Source organism: Anoplopoma fimbria, chromosome 16, assembly GCF_027596085.1.
Source record: "Anoplopoma fimbria isolate UVic2021 breed Golden Eagle Sablefish chromosome 16, Afim_UVic_2022, whole genome shotgun sequence".
NCBI classification, from domain to species: domain Eukaryota; kingdom Metazoa; phylum Chordata; class Actinopteri; order Perciformes; family Anoplopomatidae; genus Anoplopoma; species Anoplopoma fimbria.
Window position 1 is genome coordinate 20453676 of NC_072464.1, and position 27471 is coordinate 20481146.

General features: G+C 42.2%; 1 protein-coding gene across 1 annotated transcript in view; it reads right to left on the reverse strand.

The window, feature by feature from the left end:
* Positions 1–27471, reverse strand: part of caska (calcium/calmodulin-dependent serine protein kinase a) — a 112853-nt gene that overhangs the window by 54265 nt on the left and 31117 nt on the right. Inside the window, 4 exon segments of the mRNA XM_054614682.1 lie at positions 1297–1369; positions 1465–1542; positions 3832–3937; positions 12680–12792. Of these exon segments, the coding sequence (XP_054470657.1) occupies positions 1297–1369; positions 1465–1542; positions 3832–3937; positions 12680–12792 (370 nt within the window).

Sequence of the window (27471 nt, forward strand, 5' to 3'; positions counted from 1 at the left end):
ATATGAAAAGATAATTAAAAAAAGAAGATGATAATATTGTACAAACCTCCAGTAGACAATTAAAATACAATTCAGCTTGTGGTGTTTCTAGGATTATGTAAATTATATGTATTTATTTATTTTTTTACACATTTTGGACAATGTGCTTTGTGTTGCTGTGGAAACATATTGCATTAAACAGAGAGATGTTTACCCTTATTGGTATATAAATAATATAAACACCTGAGAGTAAAACACAAGACAATTCAAAAGCACCGCAAACTAAATCCTGAATCAACACCTGCATTACACCGCATTAGTTTTAGTTAGATGTACCTAATAAACTGGCAGTGTGTATGTGGTGATATAACCAAAGCTCAGCAGCAATTAAAGAAATACTTCACCCCCTAAAAGACCAGTTGTATTTCAAATGACTGAACCTGTGTTACCTGGGAAACATTTTTCTTGCATGTCTCCACGGTGAACGGAAAATCCAAAAGAGAGGAGTAAATCCTTGATGAATTTAAGTCCCTGGGGTGCAGATTTACCAACAGCTTAATTATATCAAAACATCCATTAACACACTTTCACACAACTCCAGCAGTATAATCCGAGTCTCCTTTTTTTCGTCGTTTGGTCAGTACTTCCCACAACACGTGCATCTTTGGTAGAACCTTACTATTCAAACAGTTTCACATAAACAGTCTCATGCTTGCGCAGAAGCCCTACTCATCCTTGAGAGAACTGTATTCATGTATTTAGAAAGGACTGACCATACATCTGGATAAATAAGACTTTATATTAACTTCAATTTGTCAAGACTTTTCTTTGTTCACCAAGGAGGCGTTCAAGAAAAAACAGTGTTCCTCAAGAGGTCAAGGTAACATGGGGTCAGTAATTGAAATGTAAACTTAATTAGAAAACTAATAAGAACTAATTGAGATACAAAGGACCATTTTTGGGGGTGATTTATGGCAAACATCTGCAGGTTCACATCTGCAACTCTGACCGTTGTTGACTGTAAGTGATGCAGGTCTGACTAGAACTGAAGGTGAAGCAGCAGTTTTATGTATTATATATCTTTTACAGCTTTTTATATTTGATTAACACCGTCTGTGTCTGGTTATGGGCGCTGTGAATCAATAACACGGTTTCTTTCTCGATAATCATGTCTCTTTACTGCACCATCAGTCCTCATTTTCAACATTTGCCACATCTCCACTGCTTCTTCTAGAAGTCTCTCTAACAGCATAAACACATTGCAGCTTTAGCCAGGTAAGGTTGCAGTGAAGTTAGAAGATGAACTGTCTCAAATACCTTGACATCTCGGTGGATGACGTTGTTGTCGTGGCAATAGCGTAGCGCCTCGAGGATCTGTCTCATGTAGTGACTAGAGAAAAGACATTGTACAGTTATTGTTTTATCACAAACATCAGCATGAGGAAGCGTCTTAAAGGATGAAAAATCAAAAGTGTTAATCCCCACCTGGCCACTGCTTCGCTGTAGACAAAGCCAGCATCCGCCCTCTTGACAATCTCAAAACACAGGTCTGCTCCGTCCATGCTAACAAAGACAGAGAGACACACAGAGAGAGGATCAGGGTGGTGTAAAGGGCAAGTCAGGAATCTGTGTACGAAGGAAAGGTCACACTTATTAAAGCGTCTCTGTGATTGTTTGTGTGGATGAAATGGGCGACGCCGGTCTGCGGAGGAAAGAGCTGTAATCATGTTGTGTCTCTGGGCTGGTGATGTGATACACAAACAGCTGTCTCACCATTACAGCCAGGAGTGAAGCCAGTGTGAGGCTGAACATTCCCAATGACTCGGGGATTGTAAAAGGTGGTGAGGGAAAGAAAGAGTACTTCAGATTGAGCAAATAAAACAAGGAAAGGGAATTCATTATTTTTGTGCATACTTTCAAACAAACTTGAGAGGGCAATTTTGACTTTCTATTCTCTTAATTACTTGGAAATCCTCTTTTTTTGTAAAATACAAAGCTGGAGAGGCTCATAATGAGCTCTAAGTGTTACTGAAGGTTCAATAAATAATCCACTAGAGGGAGTTTATTTTGATACAGGTGATTTTGAAATAAAAATGTTTTTCTATTCTGCAAAAATAAAAATAGATTAAAATTTTTAAAATGAACAAATGGTTAGGTGGTGCTCTCTGAACCTAAAACCCATGTGTTATCAGATACTAATCTAAACATTTTGCAGTTATCTTATTAAAATATATAATATAGCAATTTCTCTGCACACTCCTCCTCTTGAATGAATAAAATCCGTTATCTTTTATTAAACCATTTAAGTGTGCGTGTGTTAAAGCAACTTCCTGTTTTAAATTGCTGGACAATCCGGTTCTTTGTTTATGGGAGACCTTCAGAGAGATGAAGAATCTTCGCACACGCTTCATGCAGCTCCATAACATCACCTGAGCCTTCGGGTGGAGAAGCTGTTGCTGTGTCGGTGAAGTTTAATGCTTCTGCTTTCATAAAATCCCTCCGGAGTCATTTAGAGTAAAGTCACAGCTTTTTTTAAACAACGACAGCTTCTCGGCTTAGTTAGAAACCGGGTTGTAGCCGGAGGTGACGGCGCGTCTCAATGCACTAAGGAAAGAAAGTGTCACACCTCACAATCAATGAGCTGCTTGGGATTTACCTTGTTTAAGCTGTGGCCTATTAGGTCCTGTTTAGCTGTCTCTTTACTTAAACAATACGCACATATTGAAGGCTGAACGACAATCCTCAGACGCACACACACTCATTTATTATCACCCAGTCGTTAAGCTGCAGCCGACTCCGTCTCTCATAATTGCTCTGCTCCCATTCTTCCTCCAATTACTGCACCCTACTCTTTTACTGTCACTAAGCCTCTGCACCAATTAAACAGCGCTCTCATGAAGGCCTTGGCGGCGGCACGTTCATATTTCCTCCTCTCCCATCAGCTCGCGTAGACTCCCACATTTTAGGCTGCTCGATTAGCCAGGAGGGAGACCTGGAAGATAGGGAGACGTACAAAGCTCTCTGCGTTTATCTACCATGTTTACTCAGTTATCTACTCTCTCAAAGGGCCGCAGCACTCAGAGGACCCGCTTAATAAACTACCTGCACTCCCACGTGTCTCTATGAAACACAAGCTTGTGCACAAATGAGCTCCAACACCGTGAAAAATCCCTTTTTTTTTTAAAAAGGAGCTCACTTGCATTTCCTTGAGAGTTTTTACTCGCCTGCACCGAGGCGTACGATTGGAAGTGTGTGTGTGTGTGTGTGTGTGGGAAAAAAAAACCCAAAACTTGAGCGCTTTGCCTGTTCGGCGATAACAGAATTAAACGATAAAGGAATTAGTTCTGGAAGAGGAGGAGAGATGAAGATACAGAGCGGGCCTGTGAGGCGAAGCTCTGAGGAAAAAAGGCTGGAGGTAGCAGAGAGTGTGAAATCTTAATCTCATCCCTTTCCCTTCATGTATATGGTGCTGCACACACAGTCTCCCCTCTCTCTTCCTTTTTTCTTACCCCACCCCCACCCCCATCCTCCGCTAACAAGCTTTCTCATATCAGTGGTGATTATATAAAACCGCCGCAGGGTTTCTCTCTGTCCTGCTATTGCTGCAACTACGCTGTCATCCTCTTTCTCTGTCTCCTTCCTCTCTATCATCTTGTCCTTTCTTTCTCAACACCACCTCATCTTCGCACTTCTCCTTTAGGTGCCACCCTACTGTGACATCCACCCCGCCATCTCCTACTGGAGCGACCTTTCCTTCACCCACATGTGTGTTTTTGGTGTGAGGGGCTTTTGATTTGCGACTCGTGTGTTCAATCATGTCGAAGTGGGATCCTTGCGAAGGCGGAGACTTACTACTCGAAAACCATGTAGAGCATCCCGTCTGAGCTGTACGTCTCCAGCAGCTCCACAATGTGGGGGTGCTTCAGCATGTGGCAGATGCTGGCCTCCCTCTTCAGATCTGAAAACACAGAGAGAGACAAGAGAGACAGAGAGAGAGAGAGATATGAGCATATGTGTCACCAAGACCAGCATGCATTCATATGCTCTGTAATTATACTGAACATATCATTCAACATATCATTAGTCTCTTTGATTCTATGACGGAGGACTTTTAAACTGTGAACGATGACTAAATATGTGTGTAATGTATGCAGGATGATTATTCTTACGACACCATGCTTTTATTATTGTTTTTGCTGACCCACAAACACATTTTCATTTAAATATCCTGTAGTCATTTCATTTCTATGCTTTTCTTACAATATGTCTCTCTCTTGGTGATTGGTGCAGGACAATAAACTGAGTGCAAAAGTTAAGATATCGTTAGAAGTTAATATTTGCAAAAATGATAAATCAAACAGACAATATAAGAGTATGTTCCAATAAGTCTGTTATTAAAGAGTTAAGGGACTATCTAAGTGAAGATAGATTTGTGCAGGGACGTGTAAATGTATGTAATTGTCCTGAGGAGGATGTGAGAGTCTGAGTCAGTGGGGGTCCCGGGGTTTTGTTGATGAGCCCGACTGCAGACGTTTTTGTCTAAATTTCAATGCTATCCAGTCCTCGTCACTGCTAACCCTACTGTTGGCCTGCAAACGGCTGCAAATAGTCATGCACTGTGGGAGATCTGACCCTGTTATAACCCGTCTAGAATCACAGATATCTATAACGATATATTAATCATTAAAAGCAGCTAATGGACTGTTATGTGGGGGAGAGCAATGAGTTATGATTTCATAAATAGGCTACTTCTAAGTACAATTTAATTACCACGAAAATGAAGCGCTCTCCTCTGTAAATAACTAAATCACACGCGAGTGGAAACACAACACTGCTTTTAATGATAAATAACAAATGTATGGTGAAAGGAAAATGGACTTGTACTTGTAGAGCGCCCTTTCTAGTCTTCCGACCACTCAAAGCGTTTTCACATAACATGTAATTCGCAATGCATGACGCCACGTGCACATCAGAACCAACTTACATTCATACACATTCATACACTGCAGGCACGGAAATCGACCCACGATCCTGTGATTGAAGGACGACCCGCTCTCCCACTGAGCCGCCACTGCCCTAGTATGTATCGTTTCATATACTCGGCTAACAAAGTTCAAGTAACAGGAGCAGCAAACGTCCCCAGAACGTCCCGACCGATCAGTAGGAGTCTTAAGAGCAGAAACAGAGAACACACACAGCCGGTTGACTTCAATCAAGGAGCTGCTACGCATGTCTGGCATCTCTTCGGCACAGTAGAGCCGACCTTGTCAGATTTTTACCGCTTTACTGTCAAAATGTCTTAAAACTGGCTAGCACCTTTCCCTAATTTGCAGAACTTCAGTCTGGCACCACTGACAAGGTGCTACAGGTGTAAAGACACCTTTGCACCTCGGAGTAGTTGAACCCTGAAGCCTTCCCAGCTCCTCGGCTTCTCAGACGATCCCGCCTGCCTCGGGGCTTCATGTGGCTCAGCTCTCACTGTTAGCAGAGAGGGAACGTGGAGAACTCGCACTCCTGAAACACTGTGATGGTGACTCATCTGCAGGACTGACTCCCATGCAAAAAAAAAAAAAAAAAAAAAAAAAAGACTCTGCTCTCCTTTTGGTTCAAGCGTTTGTTTGTATTAATTTCCTTTATTTTACATCCTCTTGCTGTTACCTGGCAATAAGCGTCTACTTCTTTAATTGGTTTCCAAACAAGAGGAGGGTTAATGGAGGAGGTTACCGACGCTGAAATGATCAATGCATGCAGGCTGTTTAGGATGTAAACTTTACAGGAATCACTGGGGAGAGATGACTGACAATACAGAAAGCAAAGCAAAGCTCTCGTTCCTATGAGACAAATCGGAAACGTTTGCTTTTAAATGATTGCAACAGAGAAACAGATAACTAGATATCATTCGATAAAACTGAACTGTTGACAAGACTGACGAGCACGGAGGCAAGAAAAAAAAGAAAAGTCTGTCTGATGCAAGTTAAACAATTTTGTGTTTCGTAAAACTAGATGAACTGTATAACAAAGCCTTAAAAAGAAACATTGAAAAGCTTTAGCATAGTGGAGCATTGCCCTGAGATGTAATCTATGATAATTGGGTGTACACTGAATCACACTTTTTTTTTTTATAATCTTCCTTTCTGCTTCCTCCCACTCCATCATCCCCCATTTCCGCCAGCCGTCTCTCCCCATTTATTAAAGAGTTTAAATCCATCCCTGTCTTACTCATGTGCGTCTCTCCAGCTGATGACTCTTTATTCTGACTGGCAGCCTGAATGAGATGTTTAATATTTTATTCTAAAAAGCCAAAATAAACCCATCACATTCACAGGTCTGATATGAAACTCACATGGCATCTCTGGAAATGTCTCACTTGCAATGACACTGAAGCAGCAGTTAGACCAAGTTGTATTTTAATGCCTAACAGAATGCAAATTAACACCCTGCGTCAAAAGAATGATGAAGAACAACAATTCCTTAATGGGAGGTTCTTTTAAGCTCTTGCCTAAATTGACGCTTGCCCATTATGAATGAGATGAAGAGCTTCCTGGCTGCAGCTGTGACAGTGTTTGCTGAATGAAAATCACCAATAAAAGGATTCAAAAGCCTCTTGCAGCACAATCGACTGTATTTTTGTTATGGTTTATAACGTCTCCCATAGGCCTTCACATAAAAAAATAAATCACAACTGATATTACTGACTAAGACAGGCAAGACAAAATATTCAATACCTTTCAAATAAATGTAATTGAAGACATTTTAATACCTTTAAGGCCTCTTTTGTAGAAACTTAACTCAATGCTTTTTAAGGCTTTTCAAGGCCTGCAGATACCCAGACTGACAGAATCAAAACTCATATTGTTGTTGCGTGAAGAGCAAAGAGGATGTTTCTTTCCATCTAAGAAAAGTCGACCACTAACTGATGTGCATACCTCACCAGCACAGCAACGGATGGAGAATGTGGAGCACAAATCTGACCATGTTTTTGCATTAACAGTCCAGAGAGTCAATCTTACAGATTGGATTTGATAAACAAAAAGGGATTTGCCTCCACAATGAACATCTAAACATAGCCCGTCCCATCCATCCCGCTTTCATCCTCCCATTCAATCTCTCAATCCTTTGATCCGTCCATTCAGACTTTCCCCAAAGCAGTTCCTTACTCCTTCACCTCCTGGCAGCTATTGTTGTTCTGAGAGACATTTTGAAGGTTGATACCAGCCAGAGAAATAAATATCACATACATAACATCTCCGCCTGAGTGAATTCTCATCTTGTTTGCTGAAAACGCATCACAAAGCGCACTTAAGTGTATTAACTTTTATTATCCGTCTCTCCTCAAATAGCCATGCTGTGCCAAATCATACATACTTAGTATACAAAGTAAATATGGAAGCTAAATATTCCACACTACCAATGAGGTATTCCCTCGGCTGCTGCTGCTGCCGGAGGTGATTTATGGACAGAAACACTGAATGGGGGAAAAAGATGGGACAGAGTAGATGTGATAGGGAAGCACGCAATCACACACACACACACACACACGTGAACTATAATGAACATTTACTGAATTGTTCTTCTACGTATGCAGTGACATTTAATTAAGCTCCCAGTCGGAGAGCCGTGAGCCACTTGTGCTGCTGCCGCGAGCCCCGGCGCTAACATTAAGCTAATCCTCTGAGGACAGGCACGAGGCGTGGGCTAGCTCCAACATGATGCTAATGCCGCTAAAGCCGGATAAGTGGCTACCTTGAGGGCATTGCAGCGTGCCACATTTAATGTCATCTGGTGAGCTCACTGTTTTTTGCCCGTCACCCGCGAGTGCTGCTGGAGATTAGTGAAGATACTTTATCAAACGGGAAGCAAACCAACTTTATTGAGCTCAGAAGAAACTGCAGCAGGGAGGCTAGTTACATTGATTTTAAGTGTGTGTGTTTGGGGAGGTTGTGTAGTGTTTGAGTTGAGTAGTTAACAGGGAATTAATAACCCCAAAAATGTACATTATTATTATTAATATTTATTGCTATTCTACTTATCTTGACTGTGGACAATATGAACTAACAAATACAAAATGGATAATCCATTTTAAAGCTTCTCCCCGAGGTCCAGACCAATACCTCTCAATTTAATTTAACATTCATAACAATTATGGTAAAGTAAGCTTTCGAAATGGAGAATTTTCCGATAAAGACGTCGGATATGTCGATAATACTCTTGCAATAGGAGCGGTTTTTTTTTTGGACATGTACACAGCGCATTCTGAAGATTTGTCTTATTTGGGGTTATTTTGGCAGTCCTCCTGTTTACGGTCAGCTCTGTGTGTTCGACTGTACACAAACCAAATGAAACAGTTTGTAAAGCTGCATTGAGATGCATTCCTCAAAGAAAAAGTCCACATTTCTGGTCAAAAGGAGAAACACACTTTCTTTTAAAAAACCTGAATATTTTGTGCATGAAAAATGAGTCACTGTCATTTTATTTTGTGTTTATGCAAAAAATATCATTTCCATACATGCACTTAAATCATAAAAAAAAACAACCCCAGAGTTAACCGTTGTTTTGTATCAAAGCTTGTTTTGTGGCTGTTTTGTATTGTATAGAAACAACGATATGAAATAAATCAACAGCTTTGAGAAGCGAGGAATCTATCAGTATCCATGGCGACGGCAGATTCCTGTATATACCGTGCATACATGTTTATTTATTCCATCATGCTTTGGAGGCAGTGCTCTCCACAGCTGCGAGTACGTTCATGCAGAGCAACGGGACATTTTGAGGAAAAATATATTTGAGCCAGTCAGAGAAATAGCAAAAGAGAGAGAGAGGGATAAAAGAGACGGAGAAAGGAGGTGATAAACAGATGTGATCTCTACAGTGATCCGTGTTCCCCCTGCTGGGAGTCAAAGCCTGCAGTGGAAGGAGGCCTCGCTACCACAGCAGCACCACACAGGGCTTCAGGTGTGTGTGTGTGTGTGTGTGTGTGTGTGTGTGTGTGTGTGTGTGTGTGTGTGTGTGTGTGTGTGTGTGTGTGTGTGTGTGTTACTCTACTGTATGTGCTAGACCTGACAGTGCTTTAGCAGACGAGGTGTCACAACAGTAATAGAAACGGTAAAAACACACACACACAGCTCTGTAGCTTTTATTATATGACTGGAGGAAGATAGGGAGGAATGATGGAGGAGGAGGGATCGAGAGAGAAGTAGAAACAGGGAGAGAATGAGAGAGGCGGAGGAACGCGAGTAGGTGGTGGCACATGATGAATTTTGCTCATTCTCTGGCTGGCTTTTCTCCCTCATCCCCCTAAGAGGTATGACCTATTCGTCAGACAGACCTCCGGCCAGGCTGGAGAGAAACAAGCTGGTGCTGCGTGTGTGTGTGTGTGTGTGTGTGTGTGTGTGTGTGTGTGTGTCTTTGTGTCAGGCCTCTGCTGGCCAATCCGCTGCCAAGACACGAAACCATTTGACCCACTTCCCCTGGTCTGAGCTCAGTGCTGGGTGTTTTGTGTGTGTGTGTGTGTGTGTGTGTGTGTGTGTGTGTGTGTGTGTGTGTGTGTGTGTGTGTGTGTGTGTGTGTTGTGTGACTGCGTTGCTGTGTTACGGCTGCCTGCTCGAGTGAAAACTGCTCTGCTTTCTAAAAGGTAACAGGAAGGAGGGAGAATAAAAACAAATCATCTATGAGAACAGTTTGATGGATTCCTGTGATTGGATAGAAATGACTGGGGAGTGTGCAGACCATGTACACACACGCGCACACGCACACACACACACACACACACACACAGTCATAAGTGGACATGTATGCTGGCAACAAAAAGGGGAATGTTACTGGTGCACTGTTACAATGAAAAACTTTCATTTAGGAGTTTGCAGCCATCTGTCAAACCAGCTTTTCATCACTACTTTTTATGAGGGGAGATACGGCGAAATATGGTTTCTAAGGAGGGAACATTTAATCAAGATTATAGCTCTCTCTCACTGGCAGAAAGCTGCTGTATGCCATAGAAAATGACTACAAAAAAATGACTACAATGAAGATGGATGTTCAGTAATTAACCAGTTATCACAAAGAGACCAGCATGTGTGGAACTGACCGGTAGTTTGGTGATTATAGATGGTGAAAGGTGCAAGTAGGTGGAGGAGTTTACAAAAATGCAATTTCCTTTGACATCCAGGGTTCACTTTTCTTTCCTTTAAAGTATTTTTCATATTATTTTTATAGATTGTACATGTGACTCCGACAATAAAACTTGAGATTCTAATCACGACTGAAGCGTTCTCACATTTTGAAGACACTGATTAACAATTAACTTAAATTGATATTTCGGTTCCAACTGGTTAACGGTAATTTCGCCACAGTCTGGGCTGAAAGTGAAGTAGTTCAAGAAAAACCCACTCATTATAAGCGATTGTTTCTGCTCACCCTATAAAATACAAAATATACAAAAACATAGAATTTCCTGTAGACGTGTTTTTAAAAAATCTCACTCTGACAGTGTGCCGACTGGTGTTTTGAATGTCTGAGAACTTCATGTCTGCCTTGTGGAAGCTTAAGTTAACCAAGGAGACGCCCTGTCATGCTGGATTATGTTCTCCTCGTCAGCGAGAGAGAATTAGAGAAGGTAAAGAAGGTTTGGGTGTACTGTGGCAGCTGAAGCTCCTCTGAGGAACATTAACAACCTTTAACTCATAACGTGTATAACAATCAGCGTGATACGTTCTCTAAATCTAAATACATACTGGTTCTGTGAGGCTGTACTGAGCGAATGTGATGTGATTGATGTCTCTTACACATATATCTACGGATGTCCTGTTAAGATATTTAGTAGTCGAAACCATTATCATGAATTCCATGTATCCCTTTATAACTGTTTGCATACCATTTTTTGTGAATTTATTATTATTATTAATAACCACATGACAAAAATAAAGACTACATACTCGAATACAAGTACTGATAATTTGATACAAATACTGATAATTAGTAGAATATAACAAACCATTGGACATTTGTTTGTTCAGTTCGACAGTAGTCATTCTGAAAATGAGATGCTGTCTGCAAGAAGCATGTCTTTAGCCTAGCTTAGCACCCTGAAACACAGCGGAGGAGATCAATAAAAAAATAAAACAGTCTCTACAAAGCCAGGTATTTTATCGTAGTAGTTTGTAGCACTTATTATATTCGTATTAGTCTGTTGCAATTATTGTTCTCGTAGTAATTTGCCTCTGCACTATACTTTTGCTCTGGTTTATGCTTTAAGATGCTTGTTTAAGAAAGGAGATGCACTTATGACTTCTGGTGACTAGTAGTTCTCTTGAATACCTATGTTGAATACACTTCCTGTAAGTCGCTTTGGATAAAAGCGTCTGCTAAATGACTGTAATGTAATGTAATGTAATGTAATTTTAGGCCATTATGTCGGCATAGGCTACAGTATATTTATTCATTTAATAAGAAGATTTGCTTTTATGGGCTGTCACTCTAATTTATTTGATGAGATAATTAAACCTTCTGTAGCTGTTTTCGTTCATTAAAAAGGGAACATCCTTGAAGTCCAATGTTTTGTCCTCATCTTACATTAGATGATAGAAACAAAATGAAAGTCAGAAAGGAGACTGGCGCTTGTCAAGATTACAAGGTTCTCTTCCTCTCTCTCTCTTTTCCTCTGTGTGTTGGTGATGCAATTTGTGTACCGTATATCCACTATCTATTGTTCCGTTTTAACAAGCAAAACAAATCCCTACACACACAGCACAGTGATACGTTAGGGTTAAGTTAAACTGCTAAGTATTCTCTATGCATTGCCTTCTAAAAATACCAGCTCGATATACACGGACAGCAGTAAACCTGCGTCACAGCTGACCGGCCACGCTCTTCTTTCTCCAATAAAGAGCTGCATTCCTACAAATCTCTCTTCATACGTCTCAGTCCCCTCTTAATACTTTCTGTCCTATCGCCTCCCACCCGAAAATAAATAAATAATCCAAATATCTTTAATTCAATCTCTCCTCCTCTCTCGTTCTCTCCATCCCCTCCGTCAGCAGGTATCTGATAAGATCTCTGACTCGTCTAGACGATACTCAGCAGCCTCGCTCTGGATTAGCGACAACACCTGTTTAATTAAACTCTGTATAATGCGACGGAAATATGAAGTTGAGTAGTTCAGTCGCGTTTTCTTTAGTTAGACTTTTAATTAACTTAATAGTCTGTGAATATTATAATAATTACAGCATGCAAAATGCTCCGTATAGTCTGAATAATTAGTATATTCTGAACTGTAGTGTGTTCTCAACCTAACATATGTCTTTTTGTTGTTTCAGCATCATAGTATTTGATTTGTATAAATACATTGCATGTATTGCTGTTTAATCTATGAACAGTGATGGTACACTTCTTTCCTTAACACGTCTTCTCAAGGTGCCCTCTGCGTGGCTTCATAATTAACTGCTTCAATGAAAACAGCCCAAAAGACAACAGAAGAAGACTGTGATTGAACTGTGAAACTGCCGAGCGTGGCTGCATGAGAAGTAGGCCAGTGTGGACTTACACTCATAAACAAGGACAAGCATCTGACCTCTCCACTGCATTAACTTTAAGTGTGCAACAGAGTGTGGAAAAAGCAATTACCCTTAGTTATATTTATGAGCAGCTGGAAAACAGAGTGAGTAACGGACTCGGAGACACATAGCGGCGTTTTGTGATCTCTTACCCTCCGTGCTGAGTCCAGGACTGGAGGTGAACTGGGCCACGTCCACGATTTTGACAGCAAACTGCTGCCCCGTCTCCCTGTTGATGCATCTTCTCACCACGCTGAAGGGACCCCTTCACGACACAGATGGAGAGAAAAATAAAACATTTAACATGTGGTTTGTCAGACGTGTTCTTGCCAACCGCTACGGTACACCAGCAGTAACTGATCTATTGGCAGAAAGAAGCTGTAAAAAACAACACACATTATCGCCTTATACAGTCCAACATGGTGGACTTGTTAGCAAACAGTTAATTTACACATCCGGCAGATACGGAGGAACATTTCTGATCATCTGATGATTGTTAGAGCTTTATGGCTGAACGCAGCTGCCTGCTGAGGGTGGAATGGAGGGAGTGAACTAAAACAGTGAAGTTGCCGGCAATAAAACCACAACAGTGAGCAAGAGCTGAGGGGACATAGTTATTTAATCAATCATGAGTATAAAGATATTGTAGTGGACTCGTCATGGACATAATTCAACGGGACTGGTGGTAGTGAAAAGTCAATACGAACTGTTGATTATGGGAATCACCGGGACGTAACTCTGAAGCTGCTCATGGTGAGTGTGACATGTTCCCTTCAAGAGGAGTAGTGTAACCATGGTAACGCCACGTCATTTTGGGGGTTAAAGGTGATGCGAGGTCAGTGTTTTGGTTGTTATGTGTGGACAATATGATTATTATAGCAGATTATTGTGAGAAAGAAGGATCACGCTAGGCCTAGGCAGATCCGTCTCGTGATGGGTGAAGGCGCCAGCCGTGAACCACAATGATCCTACGTCATCTGTTATCTTGTCCCTTGTCATCTCTCTACTGTCTGCTCCAACACAAGAGCAAACTGTAGCACAAAATGACATAAAACAAACAATCAAATTGATGTTCAAAGCAGTTAAGTGTGTAAGACACTGTTATGAATTACATGAGCCCAAACTCTCTATTGAACAAAAGCTTAAATGCCTAATTGTGCGATTTAATATTGTTTGATTGTATCACTGTGATACTAAACCAAAAAGCCAATATCATCTTTTTAATTATTGCATAATCCCTGGTTGAAACGGAAGTAAATAAAGCCAAAGCACTACCCTTCCCTCTTTCCCTCACAGCACTCCAACTCCTCCTCTCACTACGCACGCGTCAGAGTTATGTTCAAGTGTTGACCCGTGAGGCTACAGAACACTGCAGGAGGCCGAGTGTGGGTTACGCTTCCTTTCCTGTGTAGAAAACATATCGCACTTTGGCTCTCAAAGCTGAGGTTGGAGGGCTTGATAAATTGAATCATCCCTCCTGTGGAGAGAGTGCATCATCTCATTCAGGTCCACGGGATAAACATAGGTCTACCACTCAGGGGGGCTGCGGAGGGTTAGAATGAACGAGCCTGCAGGTCAGGGCTGCAGTGCAATGCGGCGGCATCGAAAACCCCGTCTGAGTACTCACAACTGCACTCACTACTCCGGGGTAAATGGGCTTGAACTGACCTGTGCGTACCGTTAAATAATAACGCGTGTCATGTGTTGCGAAGATTAGGTTTTAGCAGCAGGGAGGAGGGAGGAGGGAGGGAGGGGGAGGAGGGAGGGGGAGCTGGAGCAGATACAGAGACATGAAGCAATTGATCTTGTGGAAGAAAAATAAAGCAAAAACCCCTGCCGGCAGCAGCAAACACACAATCCCATCCATCTATTCCCTATACCTGCTTATTCCTGATACCTATCCCAGCATGCATTGGGTGAAAGGAAGTCAAAACACCCCTTGACAGGTCAGCGGGCATAAGCTGTAATGTGACGGATTAATGTGTAGGAAAGCACACTTTAGTGTTACTGCTCAGCCGTCATGAAGTTATCTGTGGACGCTGATGATGAGGTTTAATGATCATGCCATAAACATAAAGTATGTAGTGTGTATGAAGCTGGGTATCCGTGGACATTTTATGATAGCTGACAATAAATACAGATCTGATATACGAGTTCCGGTACTGATATTGAAACAATGCTTTGACACTGCAAAAAGCAAAATACAATATTTACGAGCCATAGCAGCATTAAAAATACGCTGAATTCTTATCAGATTTTGCAGCAAAAACTTAAACTTAATACACTGACCTTCAAAATGCTGACCTTTAAAACGCAACATTACAATTTTAGGAGGTGCCCAGGTGAAAGAAATATCAGCGAGGACAATTAAACCAGGTCAGAAAATGAATGTTTATTTCTTGGTTAGCTGCTTTTAAACGATTATGTACTGCTTTTCTTTTCAATCTGCAAACTATGTGCTCTAGTGAGAAACTGTGAGAGGTATTAAAACAGCTTTTCTCATTTCACAAAAAAACCAAAGTTTTCAAATGTTAAACGTTGTCTTTAAAGCACGCAGCCATAAACAGAACTTTAATAAAATAGTCAAAAATTGACATGATTTGATTTAAATTGGTAAAAACGTCATAGATTTACTCAACAAGAATAATGTATGAATGATGAATGTTTTGAGTTTGACCAGGTATTCAAGGACACATTTTGATACTCAACATTACAGACTTATTTTTGATCGAGTGCCCAGAATGGTTAAATAATGACTACCCGCTCTAGACAGGAGCACAAAAGGCAAACGGCTCTGCTGTCTGTTACCTTGGTTACAATGTTTCTAACTCCAGCTCTGATGATCGCATAAATCAGGATGACCCAGATGAAAGTATGACCGGGGGAGGAAAAACTTGCACGCATATGCATGATGCTGTGTATGAAGATACATTAAATGTGTGTGTGTGTGGGGGGGGGAGGGAAATGTGTGTAAACTTTCTCTGTGTGTGTGTGTGTGTGTGTGTGTGTGTGTGTGTGTGTGTGTGTGTGTGTGTGTGTGTGTGTGTCTAAGTCTCATTCTCTCACTCACTTTGTCTGTCTGTCTGTGTCTCTCTCTCTGTTTGTCTGTGTCTCTCCCTCACTGTCTGTCCCTGTCTCTGTCTGTCTGTCCCTCTCCGTTTGTCTGTCTCCCTCTCTGCTTGTCTGTCTGTGTCTCTCTCTCTGTCCGTCTCCCTCTCCGTTTGTCTGTCACTCTCTCTGTCTGTCTGTCCGTCTCCCTCTCCGTTTCTCTCTCTCTCTCCATTTGTCTGTCCCTGTGTCTCTATCTCACTGTCTGTCTGTCTGTCTGTCTCTCTCTCTCTCTCTGTGTGTGTGTATAACCGGTCTTCGTTTTTAAGTTGCACAATTATCCTTTTATCTCCATTTACATATTTTGTCCAATTATAATTATCATTATTTATTTATGTTTATTTCTTTTTAAAGAGCAGGGAGGGGATTGCAGATTGCAGAAAAAGATGACCCAGATTACACTGATATTCAAAAGTCACGGTCACTGGTTTCTCTGGGGCTGTGAAGTGGAGAGAATAAAAATAATACAGAGGTTTCATCTCTTTCATACTTCCTTGTCCTATGGGTGAACTGGGAAACTCAGCAATTAGCTGGGTTCACCAGCGGAGCAGCTTTTAACTAGCGGGGAGACACAACAACAACACCACACACACACACACACACACACACACACACACACACACACACACACACACACACACACACCTGAGACACAAACACTACCTGCAGCCTTCTGTGAAATACCCATCCCACAGCAAATCACACTCAGCACAACCTCAGAGGTGATGGGAAAGCACCCGTTTCACAGCCACACAAAACATCACCGCTGGCTCTGTGTGTGTGTGTGTGTGCATCCAAGTTGGTGAGTGAGTGTGAGGTTGGTGAGTGAGTTGAGGCAGTCTTTGTGCAATGACTGGTTGAACAGATGGTGATCAAGCTAAAGCTGCTTAGCGTCAGAAGGGTGAGGTAGGACGGCATCGTGCCCAAGCATGCAAGAGACGCACACACACACACACACACACACACACACACACACACACACACACACACACACACACACACACACACACACACACACACACACACACACACACACACACACACACACACACACACACACACACGTGGTTTAAACATAGATCAAACTCAGATGGAAATAAACAATATACTAACTGAGACCAAGGGGATCGTGCAATGTTTCTATGCTGTATCTATGCATGCAGCCCTCTCTAGCTCTAATTCACACACACACACACACACACACACACACACACACACGCACACGCACACGCACACGCACACGCCACTGAGTTACCAGTTCAGTGAGCAGGAACATTCCTCGGTGTCCCCAGTTCACCGTCACATGACAGGCTTTTATTTTACAGCCTGCTCCTGAGTGCATTTAACCAAGACACACATGCACAGAGTGAGGTGGTAAATTCCACATTAACTCGCCAATTCCATCTGTTTGCACGGCTCGACAGGGAGGGTTGTCAGGTTGCAACAGTTTTGTTTCTCTGGCAACAAATTCTTGACCTTAAGTTGACCACAAACACGTTATAACATGTAAAAAAAAATATTTGTTAAATTAGTAATCGTTAAACCAGAACCAGACAACTCTGGTTGAGCACAAGCATCTATTTTTTAGAGACAATGGCAAATAAAGTTGTTTGACTGTGGGGTGATAAGTACGATAAACATCGCAAACCAATGTGCAGATTGATTTAACGGACAGAGAACAGGATGAACCGAAATGAAAAACAAAAATCAATGTGCTTTCTTGAAGTTTCTACACACGACAAGCTGAGAATCTTCTATTCTGTTCTTTAGGCTAATAGGCCACATACAAATACAGCCGTGAAATCAATTAAAGCAATTTGTACTTATTACAGAAACTATTTGTTGACTAGTTACACTGCATGTTCGGTGCAGATTTTATCTCTCCGTACAAAGTGAACGGAAAGAAAAAGACAGAGTGACAAACATGGCAGCTTTCCTCCGGCTTTCTCTAAAGCCTCTTGGACTGTGAAGAGCCGGGGCTCCGTGGGGAAATCTAACAATCCAAACTGAAAGATAACACCAGCTTGCAAACAATGAATTTGTCAATTTCAGGAACTTCAGCACTTAAGAGCCTGAGTGTGAAAAGTCTATTTGAAATTAAATTCAAACTCCCAACTCCAGCGAGGGGACATGTTTTCAACCCCAAAAACTTTGTTGGAGCAGGTACATTGGGTCAAAGAGCTCTCATTAGTAATGCGGTGGAGTTCTCTCCGCAGCTGCGTTATCTTCCTCCACGCCACTGTCTAGTCACTTCACCTCTGCCTCCCCCTACCCCCCCGCCTTCGCATAGCGGCAAATGTCAGGCCTCGCTAGAGACTGCACTCTGTACAACGCCGAAACAAGAGGACCCTGGAGGAGCTGGGGCAAACAGAGGGAGGACAGAGGAGAGGCAGGCGAGATGGGTAGTGATGGGAAAAAATACTCTTAGTCTTGAGTCTTGAATAAATAACTAAAAACAAAAAAGGTAAAAAAGTTTGCTTAAACAGAGGCATGACAAAAAAATGGACCATAGACAGCTAGTTTAAAAAGACAAGCCAAAGCAAGACGCATTGCGGTTTTCTTAGACTTCTATCATTGAAACAAAAATACTTTTGGATTGGAAATTGTTATTCACTAAAGTATATTTAACAAGAACTTGAATGTTGCCTCGAAATATTACATAAAAAGTACTTAGAATTGCCAGCTATTATTACAACAGCTACTTTTTGGATCCATAATTCCCTAAAAACTCCCTGACCTTTCCTGGAAATACATAATTTGGAATTAGCAGCAGCTCCAGTCCTCCATCTGTGTCTAGACAGGATGCATTCAGGCGCAGTATTGAGTGTAGGACACCTGCGATTCAGCAGTGTTCAGAGCCAAAGACCCAATCTGTAGTTATGCACACGTGTTTAAAAGTGAAGAAAATAGACTTGAGGCGCTAAATCACGCTTTCGGGTCGCGAGTGTAGTGAAACCTGTTTAGTTGAGTGAAAATAAAAAGCGCATCTTTTCAAACAGACACGTGTGAGACAAACAAATGGAAAAACGCCTCCTGCATCAACTTGTTGTTGCTCACCTGCTGTGCACTCACTAGAAGATTATAGGTTGTACTAACTTAACAATAAACTGAAAATGATGGATTGGAAGGGAAACGATTGAACAGTGTCTCTTTTTTGAAATTATGGAAGAATTTAAAAGAGCTGCAAAATTGTGGGTTTACAACAATTTTGAAAATTCAGGGTTTTGGTCGACACAAATAAATCCCATCCCAGTCAACAGCCTGTGTGCGTGTGTGAGAGAGAGTGTGTGTGAGAGAGTGTGTGTGTGTGTGCATGTGTGTGTGTGTGAGAGAGAGTGTGTGTGTGTGCATGTGTGAGAGAGTGTGTGTGTGAGAGAGTGTTGAGCAAAGAGCTACTCTGGAGCAGATGAGAGGCTTATTCACAGCAGCCTGAGCAAGCCTTAAAAAAAAAAAGGGTTTAAGGGGCACAATCGATCTTCCGCACACATCAAAAGTAGGAAAGATTAGCTTTAGAAATGTGTCAGGAGAGGAGGTGAAGGGAGGCAGACGATGGGAGGGTGGGGGGGAACAGCTTTGAACCGCAGACTGGCTCAAGTGGCGGAACTGGGCGTCTTGGAAGAAATCAACTGTACGTGGAGGAGCCATTCTGGCTTTGAATGGGGGCTCAGCTGCACACAGCGTCAGCCATTATCGCTCTGAATAGAAGTCAGCTGCACGCGGGCTGTTCTGATGATTCCCGCACTTTAGCCACCCTCAGTAAAATAACAGGAAGAGGGTGAGAGAGAGAGAGAGAGGGGGGGAGAGGGATGGGAGACAAAAGTGAAGAGGAGAAACTTGGACAGGAAGTGAAAGTATAGAAGCGGGGTGAGTCCCATTTGTGCAAAAGACACGCCTCCTCCGTTTTTCATAACCCAGATTTGACTCCAGTATTTAAGAGCTGGATGGATTTATTAACGACATTATGAGACGCTCGGCGGTGAATTATGGAGGCAAAGGGGGTCAATCAAGGTTACTCCAAAATCTGTTCATTTGCTCATTATATCAAGATGTTGACTTAAAACCCCCTTTTTTCCCTCTGGATTTTTGACTTATTATCTCATTATCGTCTAGTAATTACACTGAATGGGTTTCTCAAGGTCTCAACGTGTTGCCGAGCTTATCATTTATCATCTGTGACGTGCCGTTTATCAAATTAAAGTGTTGATCATTGTTGTGGTTTCTGCTCAAGACATTTTCCTTCAATCCAAGACGATCTTTACATTTTAAACTCTACTTTAACCTTTCAACAGACTGGCGATCACGCCAAATACATTTTTCCCACAGAAGGCATTTTTAGGAGATGTAACTTTCCAAAACCATGTTTATCTGTTTCAAACATAAAGATCTGTATGTATAGAGTATCAATATCTATCTTACTATAACTATACATCTCAATCCATCCTGTATCAACGATGTTTTGACTTCATTTTTCTACAGATGGAGGAAGTGGAGACGCTTTGTCCATATAAACATGCAGAGTTTGCTTATTGGTTAAAGTGAAAGTGCAGACTACTGTGTTAAAAACTGAAATGCTCATCATTATGTTTGGTTTAAAAGTCTTACTTACTTACTTACAATTCATCCTAAAAACATGAAATCATAGCATGCATATGTCATTATTGATGTGTATTTTATATTCAATAAAAAAACTAAACCTGACAAGCCTATGGAGTTTTAAAAAGAAAAAAAAAGGACAGAAATGAATGAGCTCTGCTGCTGGCTCTATAATTAACTCACTGTGATCTGACCACTTCACTTCACTAATTGCTGTCGGCCCTGGTAACGGTAATAAAGGCTTTTGACTCATTTTCTGATCACCTCTCCTCGTTCGCTAATCTTTTCTTTGCCTTTTTTCCACTGCTCCTTCTGGGGTAAGTGGTGTGAGAAGAAAGGAGTGGAGCAGTAGTGCAGAGCTTTACGACACATCCGGGGTCCATCGGGGTTAATCTGGTGTGTACGGCTGCATGTCTGTGAGAAGACCGCGTTGAACGCAGCGGAGTTGGAAGTGCGTTCAACGGCGAGCGAATAGATTCGTCTCCAGTGTTAAAAAGTAAACATGTGTGACCTTAAGTCTCACAGTTCACAGCAATAACCACTTAATAGCCACAATCCGCATAACAACTCGTGACCTTTGCCCTCTGCACTTCAGCCGACCTCACAGGTGGGAGGTGTTGCAGGAACTTTAATCAGTGGATACTATATGACCGACCCCGTGAGAGGGATGTGGGAACAGACTGGGCTGAGAGAAGTGTACGTGCTGCATTCCATGGTCTGGGGTGTAACCAATGGGAATTTACGACCGCATCAAAAAAATAGGGTGCCCTATATTGCTATGCCATCTATCTGCATGCATGTGTGTGTGTGTGTGTGTTGCTGTAGTAAAAAAGGTTATTTGCAGGCCGCACTCCTTCCCAACTTGGCAGTGCATCAATCAGCCCTGCGTCTCATTCCGTAAATGTCATCAGCTTTTACGACACACACACACACACACACACACACACACACACACACACACACACACACACACACACACACACACACACACACACACACACACACACACACACACACACACACACACACACACACACACACACACACACACACACACACACAGTCCATCGCATCGGTCACGCTCAAAGAACTACGGCCAACCTGTGGTCAGACCGGCTCGAGCGCCGCACACACACACGTGTCAGTCGGGGTGGTTGGAAACAACAAAAGGAGGGAGGCTCTGATGCAGACGACGGTCCCGTTCTCTTTGCTTTAAGATTAGACTGCCACTTTAAGCCTGGTATTTTAAGTAGCCACATGAACAATACAAAATAATTGAATAATTCTATCTTTAAAGAAAACAGAAGAAACACTTCATGCACTGTGAAGTAACCTGCAGGGAGAGAAAACATAAAGGAGATGTAATTTAGAAATAATCGACCCCTTTGCTCTTATCGGCGAAAAAAAAAGCACAATGAGACTGAAATGAATAAGAAGAGAAGAAACTCAGGACTGTAACAGACGCAAAGCCACCAGGAGGTAGAATGAAGCTTCAGCCTGGAGGAAACATTTGAGAGAATCACCAACAAATGAATGTGATTAAGGTGTTTACACCTCTCAGAGAGCCTTTGGAGGGGGGAGGGAAGGGAGAGATAAGTGAGAGAAAGACACACCAATAATGAAATGAGCTAAGTGCAACCTACAACTGCACTATATTAACCCTCCAACATTTGATTTACCTGTTCAAATCTCAGTGTTAAATATACGTACTTATACTGCCCTCCAATTTTCTAATAATATCACGATGCTTCGCCTTTATTTGGTGTTAGCCTTCCCGGAAACAAAACTAAAGTTATAAAACTCTTTTAGTGTTTGCCCTTTGACTGGAGTAGATATCCGGTTTCACCCACTGAGCCGGTATTTGTCATTATGGCACATTATGGCAAATAAAAAAAAAAATGGGCTACCTGTGCCAACAACTGAGTCACTGATCCTTAAACAGGTTTATGTATGAGTGATAAGAAATATGACTGGCTGTGAACAATTTACTGCCGAGCCAAGGCCACTATCATGAAGGACATCAAAGGCCAGTGGAGGTGGGAGGAGGGGTAGAGCTCGCTTTTCGACGTTGCTTTTAGTGCATGATAGCGCACGTGAGCTAACCCAACAGGTTAGCTCATAGCCACCGCTCTGAACTGCTCTCATGGAGCGGTTACAGCCGATAACGCCGTCCCGACCGATAGCGTCATCAAGGCAGCGTTGAACCAACCCCCTTAGGAAAACACTGTTACTCTCTGTTTGCACTGTTGGCGCGTTTCTTCCTATTTTCTTAGAGCTTAGGAATGATTCATGCACACTTCACAGCACAAGATGTACACTTCATTTTGTATCCTGCTGGTGTTGCTAAAAGGTGTTCAGAATATTACAATTCATCTTCTGGGAACCGTGAAGATCCTTTGTAAAAGTAAAAGCATCCGTTCGGAAACCTTGAATGATGAATTTCGGTGTTGCTCAAAAGAAAAGAAATGGCAAAATATCACTCGAAATTTGCATAAATAACCACATTGCGTGTCATAGTAATCTGGCCAGCAGGTATGAAGATCTCGCTCTGTGGTATAAAAGACTGACGGACCGACCAGCGGATCTCACCATCATTAAGCCCCGGAAACGGTTGAGTGGTCAGCTCTGACACCTGATTGACAAACAGCCCTGAACTGACAGGGTTTTAGACATCTTTCACTGGCTGAGCTGTGTTCTGTTTCATCTCTCTCTCTCACTCACTCATGTAGAGACACACACATTGATTCAGCCGCCGCAGCGAAGCTTCAATCAATCAGCTGATGTAATACCTTTTTTTTACTCTCAGATAACTATAAGTTATTGTAAAAGTGACACAATTTGTAGCATAAAAACAAAAACAAAAAAAGAATCGTTGTGCATCCGACACAGAAAATGCAGCCTCGGTACATTAGGGACACTGAAGCAGAGAAAACGGGCTCTGGCGGAGGGAAAATTCATGAGTCTGCAGTTTATGAAGTGAACAAATCACAGACAGAGCAAACACTGAACAGAAAAAAAAAAAAAAAAACACACACAAAGATACCTTCCCCCAAGAGAGAAAGATACAAAAGCACAGACAGTGGAGAAAGTTAGAGAATACAAAGGGCCTGAGGGTGGACACAATATATCTCATGTTTAATATAGGCAAACTGAGCAATAAGAAAGATATATAATAAGTATTTAGGGGTGAGTCTGTCGTGAATATCTCCCTCTATCGTTTTAGGAATACATGTATAATGTTATATTCTTATTACATATAAAAACTGACCCATATCTCATATGCTATAAGGGTTCCATAAAGGGTCAAGGCCTGGCCATAACAACCTCAATGTGTTATGTTCACTCTCCAGGACCATAAAAAGCACATTACAGCTGGGCTTTGTGGGCATTAAAAAACACTGCAGATGGATTTCAGATCATTTCGGGGGTTGATAACTCAGCCAAAGTCATTTCTCTAATGTGATCATCAGCAAGACTCAAATAAAGTCGTGACCCCGTATCGCCATAATTGCTTAAGCTTTTGATAGAGAGAGATAGAGAGAGAGAGAGAGCGAGGGGAATAAAAACTGAGCAAACGTCTGATGTGCTTTAGTTCAGCAGTTAAAGCGCTTTATGTCATACTGAACGTGATAAGCCCTCTTATAGGAATATTCCCTGCTTTCCTTTCAATGTATTACCTGATCTGTCTTACTTCCTGAGCTGCGGATTGGCTGGTGTTTGACTGAAGGTGGGAAGCCAGTGAGGGAGTTATTGTTTTTGCTGCACTAGTGATTCTTAGGGGTTGATTAAGGCACCTTAATGGGTGAGAGTGGGAATTTGAGAGGGTTTTAGATGAATAATCATGTTCTATTTAAACGTTGTCTACTGAATAATCTTCATGTAAATACACTCCATGAAAAGGAAAACTTCAGCTTTCATAGGAGGGGGGCCAAATCATTTTGTTGCAGAACTGGATCGGGCCCTTGGGCTACTATTTGCATCCCGCTGTGACTCTTTTTGTACTTGATTTCATGCATGACAGAACAACATGGAGACAGTCGAACAAAATTGATAGTGGTGATCTTTTAAAGTTGAATGTGATGCCGAGTTCTGCCAGGCAAGAGCAGCCGAGTGAGACGGGAAGCCTAATGAATCTCAATGTGTTCACACACACGCACGCACACGCACACACACACACACAGCTCTGTTTCAGATCATAGCAGGGTCTCCATGTGTGAGGATGTAGGAGCAGCAAGTGCGGTCCTTAAGAGACGTGTTTGTGTGTGCTCGTGTGCCGTACGCTGCCAATGATGATCTAAAAGGGGTTCCTGCAGTGCCACGAATTCAATTAAACGTCTGACATTTCCCAGCATCGTCCGCCCGCCCAGGGGCTTCACTGTACATACACACGAAGACGAGCAGAAAAATGGGGAAACCAGGGGAAAGAACAACTGAGAAAATGAAGGAGCGAGTAAAACACGGGTTAGAAAAAAAAGGACCAAAGATGGATTATTAAATGATTTCATCCGCCTCGCAAGAAAATCCACTGCTCCTACACATCCACACTTTCCTCTAACCTCCACCTTACCTATCGTCTTCTCACCCCTTTTCCCTTCTACTTTGCTCCCCCCCACCCCCACCCCAATCCGTGGTCTCCCCTTCCTCCTCCTGTCTCTGTATCCATGGCGTCATCTCTCTCTCCCTCCTCTCTCAGGCAGAGTGGTTATGTAAGGAGGCAGAGCTAGGCAGCTTATTTACGCTCCCATGGGGATTAGGCAGAAGCATGGACATGCCAGCACCTGCAATGCTCACTGACAGTCCACAAATACACACACACGCACGCACACACGCACACACACACACACACACACATATAAACACACCATCGCACGTAGAGGGCACTGCAGCAGAGATGACAGGCTTTCCCAAAAAGCCCTCTCTCACAGAAGCTAGTCAGGGTGTAAGATGTACTTTGATGTAGTACGCATGCAGTGTGGCAGTAGTAGGCCACCGGGCTGAGACAGATAAAGCGTGTTTGAGACAGGAGGCCAAGACGTACACTTATACTGTCGAGGGTATGTGATCAAAGACCGCTTTTTAATATTTCAAGCCCATATTAATGTGATGTTAATGCTGTTAATGGGGCACGGCAGCAACACTATGAATGTTCCTGGGTGTTTTTAAGTGTGTAAACAATCGTTCCTTATTGGTTCAATGTAAAGCGAACGCTGATGAGGTCTGTCACAGTGTGCACAGTTTAAGGAAGATTTGTTGGATTTAAACTAAACACTTCTGATTGCATCGACAAATGACAAGGCTCGGCTACGCTACATGATGAGCCGTGTGCAGGGCAGAGGAGGAAACCATGACATCAAATCCCACCTGTGTGAGAAAAAATAGACGGAATAGATATCAGAGGAACAGATCAACAGACACTTCTCTCCCTCTACTCCAACCGTTCTTTATCCACTTAAAAAAAAAAAAAGAAAGATCACTCAACAATTCCTTTTCAACTCCTGTTACCTTAGTAGTGCTTTTATTTCTCCACTGTAAAATCTAGTAGCTTCAGCTGCTGCTTATGTTTGATGTATTAGACGTATCTCCGATGCCTTCAGAAACAAAGAGGCCACATGCTAAAGCCGAAGCAGGAGAGTAAACATAACTGATGAAGAATTTTATGAATAATGTTTTTCATTTTATGATGACAAAAACGGTCAAAAGAAAGAGAAAACTAGAGATATTATTCCAATGAAAACAAGAGTATTTTAAGATATGTAGGCCTGTGTATTTTATCATTTGCGCTGTTTTGGTTCAAGACTTTGAGGAAGGCTGCTTTAAAGCAGAGCAGCTATTACAGCCGTCGTCATCTTTGACCTATGGCTAACAGGCGCTTGCTCAAAATATTTAAAACAGTTCCAGCCAAATCCAGTTTTGTTTATGCATCACAGTTATTCCATTTTTCCCCCCCTCTGCATGAGTATAGTTAGCATGCTGCAGCGCTGCCTCCGGGGACTACACTGTATATTAGCATATTGTTCGAGCAGCTGTTAAATCAATGATGTCATTGTTATCACCGGCTGCCAATCAAAAAAAAACCCTGAGTTGATGCTCATTAATTCCTATTAACCTTTATGTGATGAGACCTTTTTGTATTGTATTTTTTTTTTTTTCCAAAGGGTCCCTCAGCGGGTTGAGATGGAGGAGTTTATGGAACCTCTGGGCTCTGATGTGTTAATGTGGGATCACAAAGAACGGCGGATAAAATGAAGGGGAAAAATGGGAGGAGGGGGGGGTGGGGGTGGAAACATATATTAGGATTCTGTCTGAGTCACCACACACAGACACACAGAACATAGGAGCGTTTGAAAGAGCAGAGAGTAACTGCTTTTTCCTGCTTTTACATCTTTCTGCTCACTGTTTTTTTTTTTTTTTTTTTTTTTTTTATCCTCAGGAGTTTAGAAAGACGGCGGTTCGGTCCAGTTGTTTTCCCCCCCAAACCCTCACCGCTTTGCAGCGAGTCGAGACATTATCTGCCGAGCACAGACATTTAGAGAACACAGGCTTACGATTTCCTCTCATCCTCTCACCTAGCTCCTGCACACACACACACACACACATATACACACAATGGAGGTTTTTAAGCATCAGCTTTGCTTCAACTGCTTATAACTTGAGTTAAAATGACAGTGAAACAAAGAAAACACAGAGAGTAAAACAGAAAGAACAGCTGATGCAAGAGGAAAAAGTCCACATTAAACTCCACCCCACCACCCACGTATGTAGCCCTTAAACCCCCCTGACTAAGATGAATGGAAAAAATAACCACTACACTGACTCTCCTCGTTTTGAAACAAAGGGGGTTTTTTTTCACCCAGCGAGGCCCTAATGCGGTCTGGTCTGGCGCTGTCTGCCGCCCACTGAAGCTGTGCTGGCCTGTGGAATGAGGCCAAGGCAGCAAAAAAAAAAAAGAAAGAAGAAAAATGAACATTAGGAAGAAACAGAACCGCGTACTGAGTGCTGCATCAAAAAACAAGTGTGTTTCTAAGTGAGGGTGCAGGCTCCATTTACCAGGCTCCACTTCAGGAGTTTTGTATCGAGATGACATCTCGGGCACTTCCATTTACACTTAGCCAAATATAAACATGTCTGTCGGGCAGATAACAAATCTGTATACACGTTTTGTTTTTCAAAAATATGTGCAAATCAAGGTCAGCCCTCGTTCAGTCCAGTAAGACGTGGAGATGCATCTGTAAGTGTCTGGTAA